The sequence below is a fragment of the Triturus cristatus genome, chromosome 8 (genome assembly GCF_964204655.1).
Source record: "Triturus cristatus chromosome 8, aTriCri1.1, whole genome shotgun sequence".
Taxonomy (NCBI): Eukaryota; Metazoa; Chordata; class Amphibia; order Caudata; family Salamandridae; genus Triturus; species Triturus cristatus.
The window spans coordinates 1,537,029,289-1,537,052,895 of record NC_140591.1 but is presented as its reverse complement, the minus strand read 5'-3'; the positions used below and the strand labels follow the sequence as shown (position 1 = coordinate 1,537,052,895).

At 51.3% G+C, this 23,607-nt stretch overlaps 1 protein-coding gene across 20 annotated transcripts in view; it reads left to right on the top strand.

The window, feature by feature from the left end:
• ARAP1 (ArfGAP with RhoGAP domain, ankyrin repeat and PH domain 1) overlaps window positions 1–23,607 on the top strand; it is an 826,919-nt gene that overhangs the window by 640,538 nt on the left and 162,774 nt on the right. For all 20 annotated transcript variants that reach the window (XM_085623389.1, XM_085623384.1, XM_085623387.1 and 17 more), the window contains one exon: window positions 6,717–6,891. In XM_085623389.1, coding sequence (XP_085479515.1) covers window positions 6,717–6,891 — 175 coding nt within the window. The remainder of the gene's footprint in view (window positions 1–6,716; window positions 6,892–23,607) is intronic.

The following is a 23,607-nucleotide window of genomic DNA, read 5'->3' as shown; positions in this document are numbered from 1 at the left end:
ACAACCACACACACAACCACACACACACAACCACAAGCACACACACACAACCACACATACACAGCCACACACACACAACACACACACAACACACACAACCACACACAACTTAAGGGAATCGGGTAACGGAAAGAGAAAGAACTCTATCCAAAATCACACGTTTTCAGTCCAGTCAGAAAGTATGACTTAGCCCCAACAAGTCCTTGTTTTGTAGCTAAGCAGATACAGTCAATTATTTCAGTAAGCCTGACGCGACTTTAGAAAAAGAGAAGTATAGTGCAATTATTAGGCACGCATTGTTTACCTTGTAACCGCGTAAATATTTGCAGCGCATGTTTATTTTTTTTACCTTGTAACCGCCTTCATTCATTTTACCTTGTAACGAAGTAAATATTTACCACGCATTTTCATTTACTTTGCCTTGTAACTGCTATTTTACCTTGTAACCGTGTAAAGATTAGCCATGCATTCCTCCCAATTAAGCAACAAACTGTATTGCAGCCGCAAAGCCACAAGTAAAGTGATCGCAAAACTGAAAGCAAAGCCACAAGTAAAGCGATCGCGAAACTGAAAGCAATCGCTTTTGGAAGCAGAGACAGCCGCCAATGGTGCGCGCGTGTCACAGACAGCCATATGCTTTCAATTATCGCGCCTGTGCCTGGGCACGATAATTGAAACCAGATAGGCTTTAGTGCGCGTAACAGACACCAATAGGCCGTGGGCGGAGCGATGCGCCCGCCTTTGGCCTATTGCGTGCTCTGTCTAAAAAATACAGCCACTAAAAGCCCAATAATAGAAGACAAAACAAAAAACTCACGCACGAGCGTGTACGATTCCAGGGTCCATTTCTGAACCCCGGACAAAAGGACTCTTGCTGCGCGAGCACTGCTGCGCAGTGCAATGCTAGGCGCGAGACCTAAAAACAAACACTATGCCAAAATGTAGTCCGTTGGGTTCTGTCCAACAAGTTTTTGTTCCGAATTGACAAAAACTTCCCATTTGGAGATTAAATAGAAAATGCAACGTTTGCAGCTCTTTTTATAACATTTTGCCCCAAACTTTCGAAAAACTTTCATGCGGTCAGGTTTTTTGTAAAATGTACTGCCAAACCATCAAAGGGGGCCTGCGCTGTAAGTGATTCTATAGCCACCTAGACTTGTACATTGAAGAGCATCTACTGAGCTGCTTGAGAAATCTACATGTCTGTTATCCAATGAAAACTTTATTCATCGAACCTTATTGTTTACTCACATCACAAAGTAACATGTTTTTTGTTGTTGTTTTTTTTGCAGAGTTTTATATAGCGCGAACTTGACCCGAATACAATCGGGTATCAGAGCGCTTTACATAGCACCAGTTACGTTACATGAGGACACACATTCATTTTTTTTTAGGCACGGGGAGATTAAGTGATTAAGTGATTTGCCCAGAATCACAGGATGTTCAGCATCATTACCGAGACTCGAACCCAGTTCCCCAGGTCCGATAGGTCTCGCCTTTGGGATGTTATAAGTTTTTAGTTATGTTTTATATTATTGTATGTGCCTTGTGAGACCGGCAACTGCAGCGTATTTTCTTAAACACGCCCCTTACCGGCGGCTCAGGGGAGGCCCATTCCACTGGTAGGCTGAGAGAGTCGAATAAGGTGTGAACCAGCAAGTCTATCAGCAGCTCCAGCAAAGCATGCGGCCATCTTTGAATGGAAATCATCCAAAGAAGCATCCACCAGGCAATATAAACATATATTTTTATAATTTCAGATTTCATTAGGTTCTTTGCAAAATGACTTGAAGAGTCACAATATCTACAGAAACACTCTGTATTAAGGCACCCGATATGTCTAGCAAATATTTTAAAACATGTATTTTACAATAACTTCTAAAAAAAGAAAGGCGTGTATGATCGCAAAATGTGATCAGGCTTCTATTCAAATATTTAGAAAAATAATTCTAACCATGGCGTACACGTGCACAACAGTCGGAAATTCTACAAAATGATGTCCGACATGGCCGCCTAGCTCACTCTTGGGAAGCTTTCCCCTTGCATACTATTGGTTAATCAATTGACCTTTCCACCCCGCTGGGCAGCTTACACGCACGATCAAAGTGCAGGCTGCAGTTCCGGAGCGCTGCAGTGAGGCAGGTCGTCATGACTACAACTCCCTTCTGCCCGTCTTAATTTACAGCACAAATGGCTTCATACGCCACTGGAATAGCGCAAGCTACACTAACTGTGTAGAAAAGAACCGCAAGTTTTACTCAGGCAGGCTGAGAGCATGGGTGATTTCCAATCCCAACATCATTAATACACTTAACGCATGAATTCAACCTGATTGTTTTCGACGTTACTCTGACGTGACAACTCATGAATAATGCATGCCACAAATACACACGGTTCAGTACATCGGCCAGTTAACCCCTTCGGTGCCCGCCCCTTTCCCCGCCCTGTGCCGGCCGTTACATTAACGAGCTGGACTCGTCATGGGCACAGCGCCACCGCGGCCCATGACGAGTCCAGCTCGTCACGGGCACCGAAGAGGTTAAAATAAATAAATGAGTAAATACAAATTCCCCCACCCCACCGTTATCTGGGCTGCAAATTCCCAATCCTACCCCATTTTGTTTGTTTTGCTCCGCCCCATCCTCATAAGGATAAAATAAGTGCCATGGCATGGCCAGTGCTGGCCGTGTCATTGCGCTTGTTTTATAACTTTACTTTTAGCCATGCTGTACTGGCACACTGATGTACGATATGGCTAAAATATATTGGCAAACTCAACATCTTTTGCATAGGCTTGTTTTTTAAACCCCCCAGTGTGGTAGTCCTCAGCTGCCCCAGATTGCCTCCAGTCAATTCAAAAGGAGGGTGATGGCGGATCGGTCACCTGACAGGGGCCCAGTCCCCCCAGCTGCTGAAAGCTCAGGTGCAGCACTGTGCATATTGCCCATGCGCGGTGGGCGCAGGTGCTCGAGCCCGACAGCCTGGGGAAGCATTTGAGAAGTCCCCGCTTGTTCTGGGCATCCGAGGCCGCGGAAGGAGACACGGCGCATACTCCCTCAACCTCTCTTCTGCGACCATTTTAAGGCCAGTGAGTGGCTGTGTGGAAAGGGACTCGTGAGTCGCCCGACTTGTGAGTAAGACTTTTTTGTCTCACACGAAGTAAAAAAGACCTTGAGCACGTTTTTCCACTTGTATGTTTGAAAAACGATTAAATGACCTGTGACAGAAGAAACTGTCACTTGGTCATTTTGTCGTTTGACTGACAGACGTTTTTCAAAAAAGGCTGTCAGTCAAGTTCAGTGCTGCACTCGGATTTCGGTACATGAAGCTAAGGGCCCAGTAAGCGACACTCCTTGCCGAAGTCGTTGCATTGTGAAGAGCTGAGAAACAATGGTGTAGATTAACTCCAACCATCAAAGGGCTTCAGGTTGAAGCCAGTTCCCGCCGCCTTGTCTGCCCGGTCCGGTTTTACTCGGACTTTGGCTCAAGTGACAAGTAAAATGACCGGACAAAGTTCCTATGGGACTTTGAATGAGAGAGACGTATTTTGTGAACTTCAGCTTGCCCTCTAACTTTTACCAGCCGGTTCCCGAAGAGCGTGTGGGGGGGGGGGGGGGGGGGCGTCCGCACGAATGCAGCACAAAAGGCAGTGCAACAAACACATGCAATTCTATCAAGTGCTTAAAAAATAAAAAGTTAGTTCCCTGATGTAAACTGTGCAAGGAAAGAAGCGATCCAATGGATGGCCAAGATGCTGTGCTCCGGGGGAGGGCCAAACACCAGAAGAGGAATGTAAGCCATTGAATAAGCAGCAAGCAGATAAGATGAACAAGAAATCCGACAAATGTAAAAAAATGGTTCTGACCCCAAGGCCATTTAAGGCCTCATTCCGAGTTCCATGTTATCTCAGAGGGGGGATGCTAGGTGGGATTTAACTATACCAGCTGGTATCTTCTCGTGAGGTAACGGGGATTACAGGTTTCTTCCCCCTGGAGTAGGGGATGGCATGCGTACATGGTAATACCAGACCCCACTCCGCATGTTTTCATCTCTTCTTGGGGAAATACCAGGCTCAAATCTGCAAACATTGACTACCAGCTTGGTGCAGGTGGAACATTTTGGAGTTTTTTTCCTCAGCCACGGAGGGTGTTCTGGTGGCGAGAGTTCCTTTCACTAAAACGTTTCTGCTCTCCGCAGCTGAAGTGCGGGAGGTGGCTGGACATCGCAGCCACCCGCAGCTCTTCAGAGGTCTCCGGGTCTGGTGTCCCTAGGGCTGGCATTATCAGATCTGGAGTTTGAGAGCGCAATAATTCTGGGTCTAGAGACATTGAAAAACTCAGGCTTTAGGTGTTAGTATTGTATACAATAGGCAAGGCCAATGGAATGATGCAATTGTGCGGCTGCAGCGATTTTCGCATGATTATGGATTTGCTGCATTTGCCACATAATCCATCAACTGCCGCATAATCCACAGATTGTAACAACAACAAAAATTGTTCCTAACTCAAACGGTTCAAAAGTTACTAAAAATGCGATGACACGTGTTGCCGCGTAGTGGAAGGCCATTTGCAGAGCTGGACTGGTCACCTTTCTGTTGCTTATTGCTATGTTTGGGTGTTAAACTGGTACAATTGAGGTGAACCCAATGCCCAGAGAGTGTTACCAAGTTTATAAATGACAAAATAATGAAGTAATACTATTACAAAATGTGCTGCATTAGGCCGCATAATTTGCCTTTTTTGCCGCATAATTTAGCAATGCCGCATAATTTGGCCCTCTCCTGCAGCATAATTCCATTGGCAATGACAATAGGCCTTCGACAACAAGAACTAAATATATCAGTGGCGTAGCGCCTGCTGCAGCACCCGTGAAGCATTGTAACACTGTAAAAAGAGATCTGACCTTTGCCCTTACTGCAGTGAAAGACTAAGCCAGTCCTGCTGAGGTCCAGACCTATGACCTTCAGGTCCTGCACAGAGCTCTGCTTGAGGTGCTATGTCTTAGCAGGGGCGTGGCTTGGCCAATAAGACTGGTGGGGGGGGGTGATTTAAGCTTTAGATTTTCCAACAATCACCCTGGCACTGTGGCGCATAATGTTAAAATACATTAAACGACAAGCAGGGAGCATGTGAGGGGCTAAAGGGGCAGGGGAAAGGGAAATTAATAGGGATAGGTTGTGGCATTAAGTGAGAGAAAACAATAGTTTGTAAAATACCCAACACTTTTGAAGACATTCAAAGCAGAGAGGGAGAGAGTGTGTGTTTTTGCGTGTTTATGTAAAAATCCCTTGTGAAATCTGACAGACACCTCGCCAAACCCGACTGAAAGCACCTGTAACCAACTGTTTACCAGAAAATACATTTAAAAAGGGGGTGTAACAACAGCCCTCCCCCGCTATGCTCCAACCTGAGTCCACTACCCGTACAAAAATACGAAGCGGAGCAAAAAGAAATACTTTTTTCTAATTATTGTTCTAAAATTGAGGAAAACTCTGCTTTTCTACTGGGATCTGACTCGCTCCTGGGCGCTGCCAGTTGTTTGCAGACAATGTAAGCACATCAAAGTGATTTGCTCAGGATCACATTGGTATATTGGAGCGGAGAGGCCGGGATTTGAACTCGGATAACATGACTAACACACCACTTGACCACATCTACTCCTTATAAATTGCCCACAGTTGTTTGTTTGTGGTTTAAATACGTGAGGAATTACATTTCACCGCTTCTTGCAATACACATTTTAAATGAGTCGTGTTAATGTTTCCAGTGTGTGCGCAGTGCCAGGCTGGGGGCGGCGGTTGTGTGCGCTCCACGCTGTGTTTATTTTCGCTGAGAGGCTGCTAGGCCCACCCCTGGTGCTCAGAGACTGGCTGCTGAGAGAGAGAGGGGCCCCTCCCCTGCCCAGATGTGGATCCGGAGCCTTGCTCGGGGCCCGCCCACCCTGACTCAGGGAGCACACAGACCCGCAAGTCTGCATTCTTAGTCACACAGGAGGTCCGGCGCGCGCTCACTGCCGAACCAGCTCTTTTTGGGGAAACTTATCTGCCTTTCACGCCTGGCCGTGTCGCAGAGGCCTCTGGGCTGCAGCGTCTGTCGGTCTGAATACAAGGGTAAGTGATGGCTTTTAAATGTGAATGCCCTGATGTTATAGTGTTTAATTCTGGCGTTCGCCCTGCTTCTAGGCACTGTTACATTTTGGTAGGTAAATGAATGGTCTGTAGGGAGATTAGCGTCTAGATACCAACTTTTCAACGTGTTGAACGTTTCTTCTAATTAACAGGTAGGATGGGTAAAATGTAAGTAGGGGGACGGAATAAAAGTTCTTCATATGCATTGAAACATGTAATGAAAATGGGTGTTATACCGTTTGCTAGAGTGTGCCATGGCACGTGAATGTGATTTGCCGGTGATCGCACAACTGGTAACATAGGGAAGCCAGGATTGGAAGTAATTAAGCATGAGACAAAACCGTTTTGAATCACAGAATGGATGTGCAACAAACTACCACGGTGAGGTAAACATGCTAAATGTCCGTCAGATAAAGTTATAAGCAAATTAAAAAAGGCTTTTAAAATGGGGGTTGCATTCTAACAACAGCATTTGTGTATTTAACCTGGAGTGACTCCTTTAACATTCCTAGGCTAGAAGCCCTGGTTCCATCTTCTGACACTTTACCTATTGTCCTAACCGCCCTCCTCTTCTCTCCTCCCCCCTCAGGCCCTGTGCGCCACGGTGACGACCAGCGACCTGGCGGAGACCCTCTCGCTGGTCTTCTGCGGGGCGGAGGTGGGCTGCTTCTCTGGAGACCCTGCCTACCCCAGCCCCGCCGCCCTCGCCGAGCAGGCCGGCCAGCGGCTGCAGATGGAGTTCCTGCTGCACAACAAGAACTCGGGTAAGGGCTAGCCCAGCTTCTTTGTGCTCAGCGCCGCGTGCCGCCGTACATGAGCTTCAAGGTGTTATGTTCTGGGCCCTAGGCCCACATAATTGTTGAACGGACACATGGATAGGTGGTACCGATGACTAGCCACGAGCCCGTGCACTCGGGCCCTTTTATTCGCGGGGTCACCTGACTGGTGACACCCGTGTTGGATGGGTGAGGGGGTGTGTGTGGGCCAGCCCTCGGGGGAGTGGCTGGCAGAAACACTAGACTGTGTCCAGCAGGACACAACATTCCTCCCAAATTTTAATAAAACGAAAAGACAACAAACAAAAGCGTCCAACCTATGGAAAGAAAATGAGAAAAACAAACTAAAAGAAATGGGAGCCTCACAGTTCAGAGATGTAGTTCGCAGGACAGCGGTGGACAGGTGCAGCTGTGAGCATCAAGACATCTTGGCACATGTCCATACTTTAACCAGATATATCTGGGGACGAACACAGTGCTGATGATATCCGGACCTTTCGGCTTCGCTTCGGTTGAGGAATGGTCCACCTACGAGATGTTCATCAGTCCAGCATACTCTTGCTGTGAGGCGATTAGTGTTTTATTGTTCAACATGGGTGCATCAGGAGCGTATAGATGAGTCCACTGCCACACCGGACGATTGCGTCGCTTGATCCTTTGACGACAGACTTGGCATTCCGTGACCTGTTGAAATTCTCGGTTAGATGGCCTGGCTACTTCCTGGAATCCATTGGTGGGGCACAGCAAAGTCCATCTCTCACGCTCTGGGAGGCCCCTTGGATGAGTTGCCCTGGGACTGCATATGGGCTCTGACTCTGGAGCCACTGCCTCGTCACTCGTGCAAACTTCAGGGGTGGATGTGTCTTGGTCAGAAACATGCTCTCGCTACCAGGATCAGAACATGCGCCGGTTAAACAGATGGTCACTGCATTTTCGGATCGTCGATTGTTCTGGCAAGTGGTGTGGGACTCCAGTTGTTGTACTTGAAGCTCCAAGGATGGTAGTGATGCACATGACGGATATGGAGTGGATGCCATGAGACGACTCGCACCACATCTGGTGATAACTAGCAGTGAGTAGGGATGACTGGCGAATCTTGGCAGTCATGATACTCGTCGGACACTTGGTGCAGTTCTTCGGATTTGGCATTTGTGTAAGTAGAACAGGGATGCCCTTTCCTTTAAGCAGCCGGCGACAGGTGGATGACGGTCACTATGAAGAATGATGTCACCCCACCCCAGTGGCTGTCGTATCTTAGAAGGTGCACTCAGGTGATCGTGCGAGTACTTGTTCTAGTCCCCTTTCGTTGATTCCCACTGCTCACTTGTTGTCGTCCGTTTTCCTGGAATAGGACTTTCACTGTCCTATATCTCGCCACTCCTTATCTTCTCTAAAATGTGTCGACAGACTTGTAATGCAGGTCGCTTCTTGCTGCAGTGGCATTTTGCTGCAGTGGCATCTTGCTGCAATGACATCGTGTTGCAGTGGCATCGTGCTGCAGTGGCATCATGCTGCAATGGCATCGTGTTGCAGTGACATCGTGCTGCAATGGCATCATGTTGCAGTGGCATCGTGCTGCAATGGCATAGTGTTGCAGTGGCATCGTGTTGCAGTAGCCGCGCAATGCAAGTCGCTTCTACACCTGCTCTGAAATGTGGTGATAGGGCCACGAAATCTCACAGGGACCTCCTGCTCACTCCGTTGTGTTCTCTGGGCTATACATTTGCTCCCGCCACCGATCTCTCACCGGTCCGGTCAGGTAGGATAAGGCGTCTTCTCAGGTGCGCCCGCCAATTTCAGGGATGGTAGTGGAAGTAGGCGTGCTTTGAGGGATCCGTATAGTCCGGCTGTGATTTAGGGTTGCTGTGGGAGGTAATTATCTCCCTTTTCTTGCGTCAGTAGTGGTGACGCGCCACTCGGAATGCTGGATTCTCCTCCTGCCTGCAAATGGACCGTTGCACACCATGGTCTTTAAGGCAATAGCGGGGGCACTCCCTGAATAATCACTAGCTCCCTGCTGGGCGATTTTGATGCAGGTTGGGTGATTACAATCTCTCTTCCTCCTGCTTTCGGACCACGCAGGGCCCCTCTCCCTTCTGGGAATTTCCTTGGTGCTTTGCAGATGGCGGGTAATCGCCCTTCCGTCTCCTCTTTTCCTTGCCTCCGCTCTGGCAGCAGTGGTGCTGTCCACTTGCTTTTTCTTTCCGTGGTGGTCACTTGCCACAACTAGTGTATATGCTTGTCTCTTACTTTTCTGAGAAATATCAGCCAGGTTCTCTTTACTGCGACGGGATGCATTGTTAGTGGCATCAGGGTGTCTCTCTCTCTCCTGGTCGGGGGTCTCTCTCTCTCCACCGGCCTGGGGATTCTCTTCTTCTCTCCACCAGCCTGGGGGGCTCTCACTCACTCCACTGGCCTGGGGGGTCTCTCACTCTCTCCACCGGCCTGGGGGTCTCTTTTTCTCTCCACCAGCCTGGGGGTCTCTTCTTCTCTCTCCACTGGTCTGTGGGGTCTCTTCTCTCACCAACAGCCTGGGGGTCTCTTCTTCTCTCTCCACCCGCCTGGGGGGTCTCTTCTCCTGTGCGCCGTGTCTGCTTGGGCTTTATTGTTTCACCGTGCTGTCACCTGTACTGGACCTTGTTTGGCCCTTCGATACTTCCCTTGTCTATATGCACTTTTGCTCAGTTTGGTCTTTGTTGCAGTAATGACGTCCTGCTATCAGGAGCATGAAAATGGTCTTTCCCTCGTGTAGGAGGGAGAGTTTTTTAAGTTTCCTTTTCACTGCTAGGACAGCTTTCTTGGCTGTCAACGTAGGGCCTAGCAGTCAGGCGTGAGAGTTAGTAGTCTCTATTGAGACTCCACCTGAGCTCATCTGCACCGCCTCTCTGTTAGAAAAATAGTCTGAGTTGTCTCACTCTGGTGCAGTCGTGCATTGGTTCTCCTTAGGATTTACGAGATGGCTGCTCTTGAGAATGGGACACTTGGTAACTTTATCATGGGTGGGTGGCAGACCAATGACAGGTGGCGTGCACGACGCTCTCCTCACCCTCTCTGTTTCTTTGCGCTCTCTGCGCTACTGTGAAAGTATATTTCAGGGTACCTGGGTCTAGTGAGGGAGAAAGGTGCAGAATGCTCTCCGGATTAGTCTTGTTTTCTTTTCAGAGCTGCCTTTCCTTATGCTTAGTTGTTTTGGCTCCCCTTGGCTGCACTGCCTTGAATGCGCTTATTCAACTTCTCTCATCAATTCTGGAGTAAGGGTGTAGCACTCTGTTATCTCTTGGTGTGCTTTTACTGTTTGCCAGAGGTGTCCAGCTATATATTTTTTTGTGCTGGGCAGCTCGTCTCCTTTCAACAAAAAGGAGAGCTCTTTTGGAGTCGCTACATGATAGATAATTGTATGGCTGTAGAAATGATTGTGCCAGTGTCCGTTTCCTTGGGTCCATTGGTTTTGAAAAACTAGTTCGTCCTTTAAGTGCGATACCACTCCTGACCACTAGGTGGCGCTGCAGCCACTCTTTGCATGCCGCAGGTCGTTTCTCTGCAGTCTCGCGGCCTGGGACCCTTTTACTTGACAAAAACGGACGGCGCAGGGACTGGGGAATGGAGGGCAGGCAATTTGTGGTGGGTGCCTTCACGCTGCAGACACTTTCGTTATTTGGCGAATGCTGCCTGAGATGCTTTTCCGAGCATGGATCGGCCTCAGCAGCTTTGCAAATGCTGCGGGCCTCGCTTAACCGGTCATGGGCTGCCACGCTTCTCCCTATCCGCTGCTGAAAATCGGAGCCATTCTGCGGGACACCTGGAGCTGGGCCCAGACTTCTGCCGGCAACCACAGCCACGCGCCTATCTCTGGACTTCACCATCGAGGTAATGGGGCACAGTAGGGCAGCGCACAGGGGCTCACTTTTTCTCTTCTGCTTGCTTGGCGTTACTGGGGGTGTCTTCGGTGCAGCTTGCTGGCAGTGAAGGAGGCATCTTTAACACGGAGTTCACTGCCAGCATTTCTCCGCGCCACACAGATCACACAGGCTTCATGCCGCTCGTTCACCGCTTCGGATGTCTCTCTCGCTGGCCGGGTGGCGGCCTTCTCGCTCCCACGTATGCCGCAGGCGCCACCTCATGCCCGAGCAGTCGGGTTCTTTCCTTTCTCGTATGGGCGTATTTCGCCCCTTGCTGCTAGTGGGGTGCCCCCTTCATTGTCCGCCCACACCCGGCGCGGTATAGACGTGCCTCCCCGCTGAGCGGCGCTCCTACTGCTGGGGCTACCTGGTGTAGGGCGAGGATCACTTACGGACATCTGATCCGCGGGGCATAGCGTGATCGCCGCCTGCAGTGGAGCTCATTCTCTCCGCGATTGCGCAGCTCCTCACCACTTTCTCGTGACTGCACCACCGTCCGGGACCAGGGAAAACAGTGGGGCAAGAGCAGGGATCTCCTTTCATGCGGGGTGGTGTGGCCACTTCCTCAGGGCCAAAACTGCGGCAGCATGGGAGCCTCCGATCCCCCTTCAGGAAAAAAACGACCACAGCGGTGCTCCGGCCGAGCTGTCTACCCCGTCTCAGGCACGCGGGATCAGACCCGCCTCGTCGCCAGTGTTATGTTCTGGGCCCTAGGCCCACATAATTGTTGAACGGACACATGGATAGGTGGTACCGATGACTAGCCACGAGCCCGTGCACTCGGGCCCTTTTATTCGCGGGGTCACCTGACTGGTGACACCCGTGTTGGATGGGTGAGGGGGTGTGTGTGGGCCAGCCCTCGGGGGAGTGGCTGGCAGAAACACTAGACTGTGTCCAGCAGGACACAACACAAGGCACTGTGCTGTACGCCTGGCGAAAGCCTGGTCAAGCGCTGTGGCTCGCAAGTCACTGAAGTCAGCCGATTTACCCTCTCGTTCTAATAACACTTCTAAGGACACTGGGCACTCCTTTTCTCCATTTTAGGAGGATGAAAGGCTGCCAGCCCCTGCTTGATTCGAACTGGCGATTTCCAGGCATTTCAAATATGTATTTTAACTTCCATCTGCCTTGTGATGGGTGCTCGAAGTCTGTGCATGGATGTCATTTAGAGGTCGCCGGGGGGTCTCAGCTACGACCCACAGCTTGCCTCTTGCGACCCCTGGCACGGCCTTTGCGACCCCTGACCTCAGAGAGGGCAAATTCAGCGGCAGGAGCACAGGGGCAGCCCGTAATTATAGACGTCGGATGGGGCACAACTTACTTTGTTTTTTCTCCGTTTTTTATTACACTTTATTTAGTGAATGATGTTCCATTATTCACTATTAGTGTAATGAAAATATAGCACAAGTAGCTGGAGTATGGCATTCGAGGTTAGCTAGAAAAAATACAGTAAAATGTATGTTGTGTGCGAGCTTGCGGGCGAGTTTACTTTTAAGAGAGTATGTAAGTGTGAATATGTGTGTATGTGTAAGCATGTGTGTGTGTGCGAATGCAATTGAAGGTCAAAGGGCGTGTGATGTCACCTCCGCTACCCAGGCGTTTTGGTGAATTGACGTTCAGTGAGCGCGTGTCTTGTTTTAGTGGCTGCTCTGGTGTGCCCTTCCGTGTCTTGGTGATGTGACGACACAACGCGAGATGTTACGGGCTATATAAAGTCCGTTATTATGTTGTAGCGAACACATTAATAACAATACCTTTTATTCAATTGGAAAGCAAACCTAAACGTAAGGTGGTATATATTAGATGGTCAGACCGCACGAGACCCACCGCCCATTGGATGAAACGTCTTGTAAGAGACACACAGCCTGTCTGCGACATGTATGTAGAATGTGTTCCGTTGAAATCCCGCCGAGAAAGGTTTGCGGGTACACCTCCCTCTGAAAAGTAAAGCAAACCCTATAGTTTTCACGGATACACGGAGGGACGTTTAGATAAATTTGTACTGCTGTTATTTTGATGATACTGTGCTGATGCGTTACAGTACGCACAGCGCTGTGAGGTAGCGGTAGGGCGATCCGCAGCGCTTTATAAAACCTCTAAATAAATCCGTGAGATTTGTGCCGAGAGAGCGCGCGCAACGGGTGTATTTCACCTACTTCCAAAGTGAACTTGTTTCTTTTGTTTGCGATTCTTGCGCGCAAATAAATACCACGTTTAATGTTTGTGCTATATATTTTTTTTATTCTCATGCTTGAATCACTGTACCTTGCCTTCTAAACATTAAGCTCTTTCACACTGATTCAAAACCGCGGCGGCAGATGTTTCTCCAGTGGTTTCAAGAATGCTGGCACTCCTCGGCGCCCATCACATCTGCCTGATGTGCGTTAAAGGTCAGCACAGGACGTGTGTCCAGTCACTGGGCGAGTCCTCCAGATGCTGAGGCGGGAACATCTGGGCGCGCTGGGCCAGGGCTGTGGTGTTCTACTTCTGGACTCGCCTTGTCAGGCAGACAGGCCTCAGTGCAGGCCCCATGTTCACATGTGTTGCGCCCCTTTCTCAGTGCTTAATTTGTAAAATATGAAGTGCAGGTGCTCAAATGTTTGTCGGAGGCCACACCCACTTTTCTCTGGGTCCACCCACTTCCCTTACTGGCCCCACCCACTTACTGTATCACCTCCACCTAATTTCTCAACTGGCACTGCTAAAAGTCAGATGTAAGCATGATGAAAGCATGGAAATGTCACACATAAGCGCCAGGTGCGCAACGCCCATTGGGCCCAACGGGCTTCAGTTCCCCCCCCCCCCCCCCCACCATCGTGTGTGTCCGCCAGGGCTGAGACAGCTTTCCGGGCACACACACAGACAGTTGTTGAGTTGCCAGCCACACCAGAGTACTTCACAGGTCTTTAAAAGACCATTCACTTTTGCTAGCGAGGCTTTGTTGTTTTTTCACCCCTTCTTAGAACCCATGCATCTCCACTGAGGGCACCCCCCCTCCCCGAAATTTTCATCAGCCCCATCCCCCGAAATTTGGCTCTAGATGCGCATCTGATAAGTACCCAGGCCAGAAAGCATGGAAATCTCACACAAAGGCCCCCGGGCCAGAAATCATGGAAATGTCACACAAAGGCACCCAGGCCAGAAAGCATGGAAATCTCACACAAAGGCCCCCGGGCCAGAAATCATGGAAATGTCACACAAATGCACCCAGGCCAGAAAGCATGGAAACGTCACACAAAGGCACCCAGGCCAGGAAGCATGGAAACGTCACACAAAGGCACCCAGGCCAGGAAGCATGGAAACGTCACACAAAGGCACCCAGGCCAGAAAGCATGGAAACGTCACACAGAGGCACCCAGGCCAGGAAGCATGGAAACGTCACACAAAGGCACCCAGGCCAGGAAGCATGGAAACGTCACACAAAGGCACCCAGGCCAGAAAGCATGGAAACGTCACACAAAGGCACCCAGGCCAGGAAGCATGGAAACGTCACACAAAGGCACCCAGGCCAGGAAGCATGGAAACGTCACACAAAGGCACCCAGGCCAGGAAGCATGGAAACGTCACACAAAGGCACCCAGGCCAGAAAGCATGGAAATGTCACACAGAGGCACCCAGGCCAGAAAGCATGAAAACGTCACACAAAGGGACCCAGGCCAGAAAGCATGGAAACGTCACACAGAGGCACCCAGGCCAGAAAGCATGGAAACGTCACACAAAGGCACCCAGGCCAGGAAGCATGGAAACGTCACACAGAGGCACCCAGGTCAGAAAGCATGGAAACGTCACACAAAGGCACCCAGGCCAGAAAGCATGGAAACGTCACACAAAGGCACCCAGGCCAGAAAGCATGGAAACGTCACACAAAGGCACCCAGGCCAGGAAGCATGGAAACGTCACACAAAGGCACCCAGGCCAGGAAGCATGGAAACGTCACACAAAGGCACCCAGGCCAGGAAACATGGAAACGTCACACAAAGGCACCCAGGCCAGAAAGCATGGAAACGTCACACAAAGGCACCCAGGCCAGAAAGCATGGAAACGTCACACAAAGGCCCCCAGGCCAGAAAGCATGGAAACGTCACACAAAGGCCCCCAGGCCAGAAAGCATGGAAACGTCACACAAAGGCACCCAGGCCAGGAAGCATGGAAACGTCACACAAAGGCACCCAGGCCAGGAAGCATGGAAACGTCACACAGAGGCACCCAGGCCAGAAAGCATGGAAACGTCACACAGAGGCACCCTGGTCAGAAAGCATGGAAACGTCACACAAAGGCACCCAGGCCAGAAAGCATGAAAACGTCACACAAAGGCACCCAGGCCAGAAAGCATGGAAACGTCACACAGAGGCACCCAGGCCAGAAAGCATGAAAATGTTACACAAAGGCACCCAGGCCAGAAAGCATGGAAACGTCACACAGAGGCACCCAGGCCAGAAAGCATGAAAACGTCACACAAAGGCACCCAGGCCAGGAAGCATGGAAACGTCACACAAAGGCACCCAGGCCAGAAAGCATGGAAACGTCACACAAAGGCACCCAGGCCAGGAAGCATGGAAACGTCACACAAAGGCACCCAGGCCAGGAAGCATGGAAACGTCACACAGAGGCACCCAGGCCAGGAAGCATGGAAACGCCACACAAAGGCACCCAGGCCAGAAAGCATGGAAACGTCACACAAAGGCACCCAGGCCAGAAAGCATGGAAACGTCACACAGAGGCACCCTGGTCAGAAAGCATGGAAACGTCACACAAAGGCACCCTGGTCAGAAAGCATGGAAACGTCACACAAAGGCACCCAGGCCAGAAAGCATGAAAACGTCACACAAAGGCACCCAGGCCAGAAAGCATGGAAACGTCACACAGAGGCACCCAGGCCAGAAAGCATGAAAATGTTACACAAAGGCACCCAGGCCAGAAAGCATGGAAACGTCACACAAAGGCACCCAGGCCAGGAAGCATGGAAACGTCACACAAAGGCACCCAGGCCAGGAAGCATGGAAACGTCACACAAAGGTACCCAGGCCAGAAAGCATGGAAACGTCACACAAAGGCACCCAGGCCAGGAAGCATGAAAACGTCACACAAAGGCACCCAGGCCAGAAAGCATGGAAACGTCACACAAAGGCACCCAGGCCAGGAAGCATGGAAACGTCACACAAAGGCACCCAGGCCAGGAAGCATGGAAACGTCACACAAAGGCACCCAGGCCAGGAAGCATGGAAACGTCACACAAAGGCACCCAGGCCAGAAAGCATGGAAACGTCACACAAAGGCACCCAGGCCAGAAAGCATGGAAACGTCACACAGAGGCACCCTGGTCAGAAAGCATGGAAACGTCACACAAAGGCACCCTGGTCAGAAAGCATGGAAACGTCACACAAAGGCACCCAGGCCAGAAAGCATGAAAACGTCACACAAAGGCACCCAGGCCAGAAAGCATGGAAACGTCACACAGAGGCACCCAGGCCAGAAAGCATGGAAACGTCACACAAAGGCACCCAGGCCAGGAAGCATGGAAACGTCACACAAAGGCACCCAGGCCAGAAAGCATGGAAACGTCACACAGAGGCACCCAGGCCAGGAAGCATGGAAACGTCACACAAAGGCACCCAGGCCAGGAAGCATGGAAACGTCACACAAAGGCACCCAGGCCAGGAAGCATGGAAACGTCACACAAAGGCACCCAGGCCAGGAAGCATGGAAACGTCACACAAAGGCACCCAGGCCAGGAAGCATGGAAACGTCACACAAAGGCACCCAGGCCAGAAAGCATGGAAATGTCACACAGAGGCACCCAGGCCAGAAAGCATGGAAACGTCACACAGAGGCACCCAGGCCAGAAAGCATGGAAACGTCACACAAAGGCACCCAGGCCAGGAAGCATGGAAACGTCACACAAAGGCACCCAGGCCAGAAAGCATGGAAACGTCACACAAAGGCACCCAGGCCAGAAAGCATGAAAACGTCACACAAAGGCACCCAGGCCAGGAAGCATGGAAACGTCACACAGAGGCACCCAGGCCAGAAAGCATGGAAACGTCACACAAAGGCACCCAGGCCAGAAAGCATGAAAATGTTACACAAAGGCACCCAGGCCAGAAAGCATGGAAACGTCACACAAAGGCACCCAGGCCAGGAAGCATGGAAACGTCACACAGAGGCACCCAGGCCAGGAAGCATGGAAACGTCACACAAAGGCACCCAGGCCAGAAAGCATGGAAACGTCACACAGAGGCACCCAGGCCAGAAAGCATGGAAACGTCACACAAAGGCACCCAGGCCAGGAAGCATGGAAACGTCACACAAAGGCACCCAGGCCAGAAAGCATGGAAACGTCACACAAAGGCACCCAGGCCAGAAAGCATGGAAACGTCACACAGAGGCACCCAGGCCAGAAAGCATGGAAACGTCACACAAAGGCACCCAGGCCAGAAAGCATGGAAACGTCACACAAAGGCCCCCAGGCCAGAAAGCATGGAAACGTCACACAAAGGCCCCCAGGCCAGAAAGCATGGAAACGTCACACAAAGGCACCCAGGCCAGGAAGCATGGAAACGTCACACAAAGGCACCCAGGCCAGGAAGCATGGAAACGTCACACAAAGGCCCCCGGGCCAGAAAGCATGAAAACGTCACACAAAGGCCCCCGGGCCAGAAAGCATGAAAACGTCACACAAAGGCACCCAGGCCAGGAAGCATGGAAACGTCACACAAAGGGACCCATAGAGAAATCTTGGAAATCTCACACTGTGCTCAGTCCAGGAAGCATGGAAGTGTCACACAAAGGCACCGAAGCCAGTGGCGCTGGCCCAAGTTTCAGAGTGTTGGTGCTGCCCTCAATGTTACATCACTGAAGAAGTTATAAGATTGTGAAAAATCCAAACATCACACTAAGGACAAACATAGTAAACACGTGATCGATCAGCAATATAAACACGGTGTGTGAAAGGTCATGTATAATACGTGTGCTCTTTAAAAACGGAATTCTGCTCCTATTCAATTTATGAATTTGAAACTGAAAGTAATTCGAAAAACTATTAACTGGAATATTACAGCAATACATCATGGTTTAGGTTGGCTCGAGTCAGGATAACTTGTTGGTAATGTAAGCCTCTCGACCGTTCCTTAATATACTTTGAGAGCCACCGAAATGTGCTCTGCACTGAGCAAACCCTGCTTGAGTGACAAGATATTTTTTGTGATTCGCCAGGGATCCCAGGCAGCAGTCCTGAATCCTTCCCCATGACAGCTAATCCTAAATCACCGTGTGTCAAAACTATATGAGAGGCAAACTGCGCAGCACCTTTTGCGCCCCATCTGCTAGTCTGCCATGAAATGCGATTCACATACTTGAGGTCATGGTCGGTGGGGCCCCATGCACCGCCGAGGCTGCAGCGCCCGGGGTTTCCATCGCGCCCCTGTAACGCAGATCACACTGCAATAAAGCAGCGTACTGTAGCACAATAAAGCAGTAGCCATCATCAGCACAACAAACATGCAACACATTATACACACTGCGTCCAGAATCTTGTTTCCATAAGAAGGTGGTAAAAGATGTGCGCATGCACTAAACGCAGTGCATCCCAAACCTGCCCTACAGCACAGCGAGCGCTGCCAGTCCTGGGGCAATGAAAAGCGCTGCCAGTGCACCGCAGTTCTGAAAGGCAAACTGCGCAGCACCTAAAAGATGTGCGCACCACGCACTAAACACAGCCTCCGTGATCATGAAGTACATGAAATAGCACCAGCAAATAATCTTGGTGCACCGGGCCGCAGTCAAGAAAATCGTAATTTAATTTAAACACAGACACTGGTGCAGTGTCACACCAAAAAGCCTCGTTTGGCGGCCCAAGCAAGCTACGCCACAGGCTGGGGAGGGAGGGCGGGCAGTGATGATCAGTTTATGGCTACCGCCATTTAGTACGTACTTGCGGTCAGTAACGTGCGGTGCTGGGCACACTCTGCCTTTATTAACGTCTACCGCCGATATGAATAAACTCCTGGTGCTGCTGCCTTCCCTCAACGTCGTCGTCTGGCTGCCTTGCGGGACTGCGGGTCACGGTGTTCCGGGGCGTGGCAATGTGAATTAAATCTGCGCACGCTCCCGCTCAGCCCCTTCCCCGCAGAAGCAAATCCAGCCGAATGATCAGTATCCCGCCCACCGCACCGGCAACACTGGACTTAGGACCGCCAAAGGCACCAATGCCACAATATCTAAATCTTCAGTCTCTCTTGGCTCAGGCTCTCACAGCCAGCCACAACAGTCTGCAAGAGACGTTGAGAACACACTCTGCGCCGTCAGTGTGACTAATATTATGACAATTAAATAAATCATAATGTGACGCGGAGCAGCAGACAAGTAGACCCGGCCCTGATAAATAAGTGCTGGTGCTAAGCACCGGAAAGCACCGGCACAAATTAAGCACTGCCCTTTCTGTCCATGACAGGCCACCCCCCTTCACGTAAAGGCCCAGTACGGCGTGGGGCAGGATCTTCTATAAAGCTTCACACCCTCAGAGTGCAGCACTTGCAGTTGTGCTGCAACACATCTTGTGACCCTGGTGCAGTGATCCTGGTTTGTCAAAAATCCCCCCACACGACACCCAGTAACACTTATGCGTGAGACTGATATCACGTGTGAGCTTTGCAACAATGCAATGGGCGGTGCTTTGTTCCATGATCCACTCACTCCTCCCCAGCCCCCCCACCCCCTCAGGCAGACCTTGCCCACCAAGCCCCCTGTGCTGTTTCTAGAGGTCGTGCAGTGTAGGTAAATCACCTGGAGTCTCTAGCAGATGCGTGCAGATGTGTGAGGGTGTTCTGCAGCAATACAGGGTCTGCGAGAGTTTGTGAGGAAGCTCTGCACAGGTGCAGTGGTGCCTGTTGGTGTCTGAAGCTGGCACTGACTTACAGCAAACGTGCATAAGGCTGGCACGATGGGGGGCCTCGACTCTCTAAAACTGTCTTCCAGTGGTCTGTCTTACAAGTGGTGAAACCCTAGTGGCTGCTGCACCGGTTGAGCACTCTCGGTCCAGTGACACACAGCATGCGAAAGCCACACTATCCCATGCACCAGCCTATGCTCCTGCTCATCCACCTGACGACCCATCTGCAAGCAAGCCTCTATGTTCCTGAGGCCACTTTGTACCCATGCACCCGCCTATCCATTCACATGCCAGCCTCTATGTTCCTGAGTCAACTCTTAACCCGTGCACCCGACAACCCATCTGCTTGCAAGCTTCTTTGTTCCAGAGTCCACTCTGTACCCATGCACTTGCCCATGCACCCGCCTACCCACCCACATGCAAGCCTCTATGTTCCTGAGGGCACTCTGTACCCATGCACCCGACGAAACATCTGCATGCATAGCTCTGTATTCCTGAGGGAACTCTGTACCCATGCACCTACCCATGCACCTGCCTACCCATTCGCCTGTCAGCCTCTACGTTCCTTTGTCCACTCTGTACCCATGTACCTGCCTACCCATCTGCATGCAAGCCTCTATGTTTCGGAGGGCACTCTGTACCCATGCACCCACCTACCCATCTGCATGCAAGCCTCTATGTCCCTAAGGGCACTCTGTACCCATGCACCTGCCCATGCACCCACCTACCCATCCACATGCAAGTCTCTACATTCCTGAGGCCACTCTGTACCCATGCACCTGCCCGTGCACCTGCCCATGCATCCACCTACCCATCTGCATGCAAGTCTCTATGTTCCTGAGTCCACTCTGTACCCATGCACCTGCACATGCACCCGACGACTCATCCGCATGCAAGCTTCTATGTTCCTAAGGCCACTCTGTACCCATACACTCACATACCCGTTCGCATCCCAGCCTCTATGTTCCTGAAACCACTCTGTACCCATGCACCTACCCATGCACCCAACTACTCATCTGCATGCAAGCCTCTATGTTCCTCAGGGCGCTCTGCACCCATGCACCTGCCCATGCTCCTGCCTACTCATCTGCACGTCAGCCTCCATGTTCATGAGGCCACTCTGTACCAGTGCACCTACCCATGCACCCGCCTACCCATTCGTATGCCAGCCTCTATGTTCCTGAGTCCACTTTGTACCCATGCAGCTGCACATGTACCCACCTACCCATCTGCATGCAAGCCTCTATGTTCCTGGGGGCACTCTGTACCCATGCACCTACCCATGCACCCGCCTACCAATCTGCATGCAAGCCTGTATGTTCCTTAGAGCACTCTGTACCCATGCACCTGCCTACCCCTCCGCATGCAAGCCTCTATGTTCCTAAGGCCCCTCTACCCATGCACCTGCCTACCAATGCACCTGCCCATGCACCTGCCTACCCATCCGCATGCCTACCCATCCGCATGCAAGCCTCTATGTTCCTTAGGCCACTCTGTACCCATGCACCTGCCCATGCACCCGCCTACTCATCTGCATGCAAGCCGCTATGTTCATGAGGCCACTCTGTACCCATGCACCTGACGACCCATCCGCATGCAAGTCTCTGTGTTCCTGAGGCCACTCTGTACCCATGCACCAGCCAATACATCAGCCCATGCTCCTGCCTACCCATGCGCATGCCAGCTCTATGTTCCTGAGTCCACTCTGCACTTGTGCACCTGCCCATGCACCCACCTACCCAACCACATGCAAGCCTCTATGTTCCTTTGTCCACTTTGTACCCATGCACCTGCCTACCCGTCTTCATGCAAGCCTCTATGTTCCTGAGGGCACTCTCTACCCATGCACCTGCCCATGGACCCACCTACCCAACCACATGCAAGCCTCTATGTTCCTTTGTCCACTTTGTACCCATGCACCTGCCTACCCGTCTTCATGCAAGCCTCTATGTTCCTGAGGGAACTCTCTACCCATGCACCTGCCCATGGACCCACCTACCCATCCGCATGCAAGCCTCTATGTTCCTTAGGCCACTCTGTACCCATGCACCTGCCTACCCATCTGCATGCAAGCCTCTGTTTCTGAGGGCACTCTGTACCCATGCACCTGCCCATGCACCCACCTACCCATCCGCATGCAAGCCTCTATGTTCCTGAGTCCACTCTGTACCCATGCACCTGACGACCCATCTGCATTCAAGCCTCTATGTTCCTGAGGCCACTCTGTACCCATGCTCCTGACGACCCATCTGCATGCAAGTCTCTATGTTCCTGAGGCCACTCTGTACCCATGCACCTACCCATGCACCCGCCTACCCATCCGCATGCAAGCGTCTATGTTCCTGAGGCCACTCTGTACCCATGCACCCGCCCACCCATCCGCATGCAAGTCTCTATGTTCCTGAGGCCACTCTGTACCCAAGCACCAGCCTACCCGTTCACATGCAAGTCTCTATGTTCCTGAGGCCACTCTGTACCCATTCACCTGATGACCCATTCGCATGCCAGTCTCTATGTTCCTGAGTCCACTCTGTACCCAACATCAGCCTACCCGTTCACATGCAAGCCTCTATGTTCCTTAGGCCACTCTGTACCCATGCACCTGCCCATGCACCCGCCCACCCATCCGCATGCAAGTCTCTATGTTCCTTAGGCCACTCTGTACCCATGCACCGGCCCATGCACCCGCCCACCCATCCGCATGCAAGTCTCTATGTTCCTGAGGCCACTCTGTACCCATGCACCTGCTATTGCACCCCACCATTCACTCGCCTACCCAACGGCATGCAAACCTCTATGTTCCTGAGGCCGCTCTGTGCCCATGTACCCACCTACCCATCTGCATGCAAGCCTCTATGTTACTGAAGGCACTCTGCACCCATGCACCTACCCATCTGCATGTAAGCCTATATGTTACTGAGGCCACTCTGTATCCATGCACCTGCCTGCCATTCATATGCCAGCCACTATGTTCCTAAGTCCACTCTGTACCCATGCACCTGCCCATGTACCAGCCTACCCATCTGCATGCAAGCCTTTATGTTCCAGATGCCACTCTGTACCCATGCACATTCCCATGCACCTGCCCATGCATCTGCCTACCCATCTGCATGCAAACCTCTATGTTCCCGATGCCACTCTGTATCCATGGACCTGCCCATGCACCTGCATACCCATTCACATACAAGCCTCTATGTTCCTGAGGCCACTCTGTACCGATGCACCTGCCCATGTACCAACCTACCCATCTGCATGCAAGCCTTTATGTTCCAGAGGCCACTCTGTACCGATGCACCTGCCCATGCACCCTCCTACCCATGCACCCTCCTACCCATCTACATGCAAGCCTCCATGTTCCTTAGGCCACTCTGTACCCATGCACCCGACGACCCATCTGCATGCAAGCCTCTATGTTCCTGAGTCCACTCAGTACCCATGCACCTACCCATGCACCCGCCTACCCATTCGTATGCCAGCCTCTATGTTCCTGAGTCCACTTTGTACCCATGCACCTGCACATATACCCACCTACCCATCTGCATACAAGCCTCTATGTTCCTGAGTCCACTCTGTACCGATGCACCTGCCCATGCACCCGCCTACCCATCCGCATGCAAGCTTCTATGTTCCTGAGGCCACTCTGTACCCATGCACCTGCATATGCACCCGCCTACCCATCTGCATGCAAGCCTCTTTGTTCCTGCATCTTAAGCCCGTCCTGAACTGGGCCTCGTCCCTGGGTCCTTTCTTCTCAGTATTTCTGTTTCTCTAGTTTTAACTCCTGGGCTCCTCTCCTCTGCCTCATTCTTCTCCTCCACCTCTAATCTTGTTTCTTCTCATGTCTTGCTCACCCCTGCTTGCTGCTGTGGAATGTTTGCTTTACTTCTAATATGTGCCTTTTTGAGGTAGTGTTCGCAC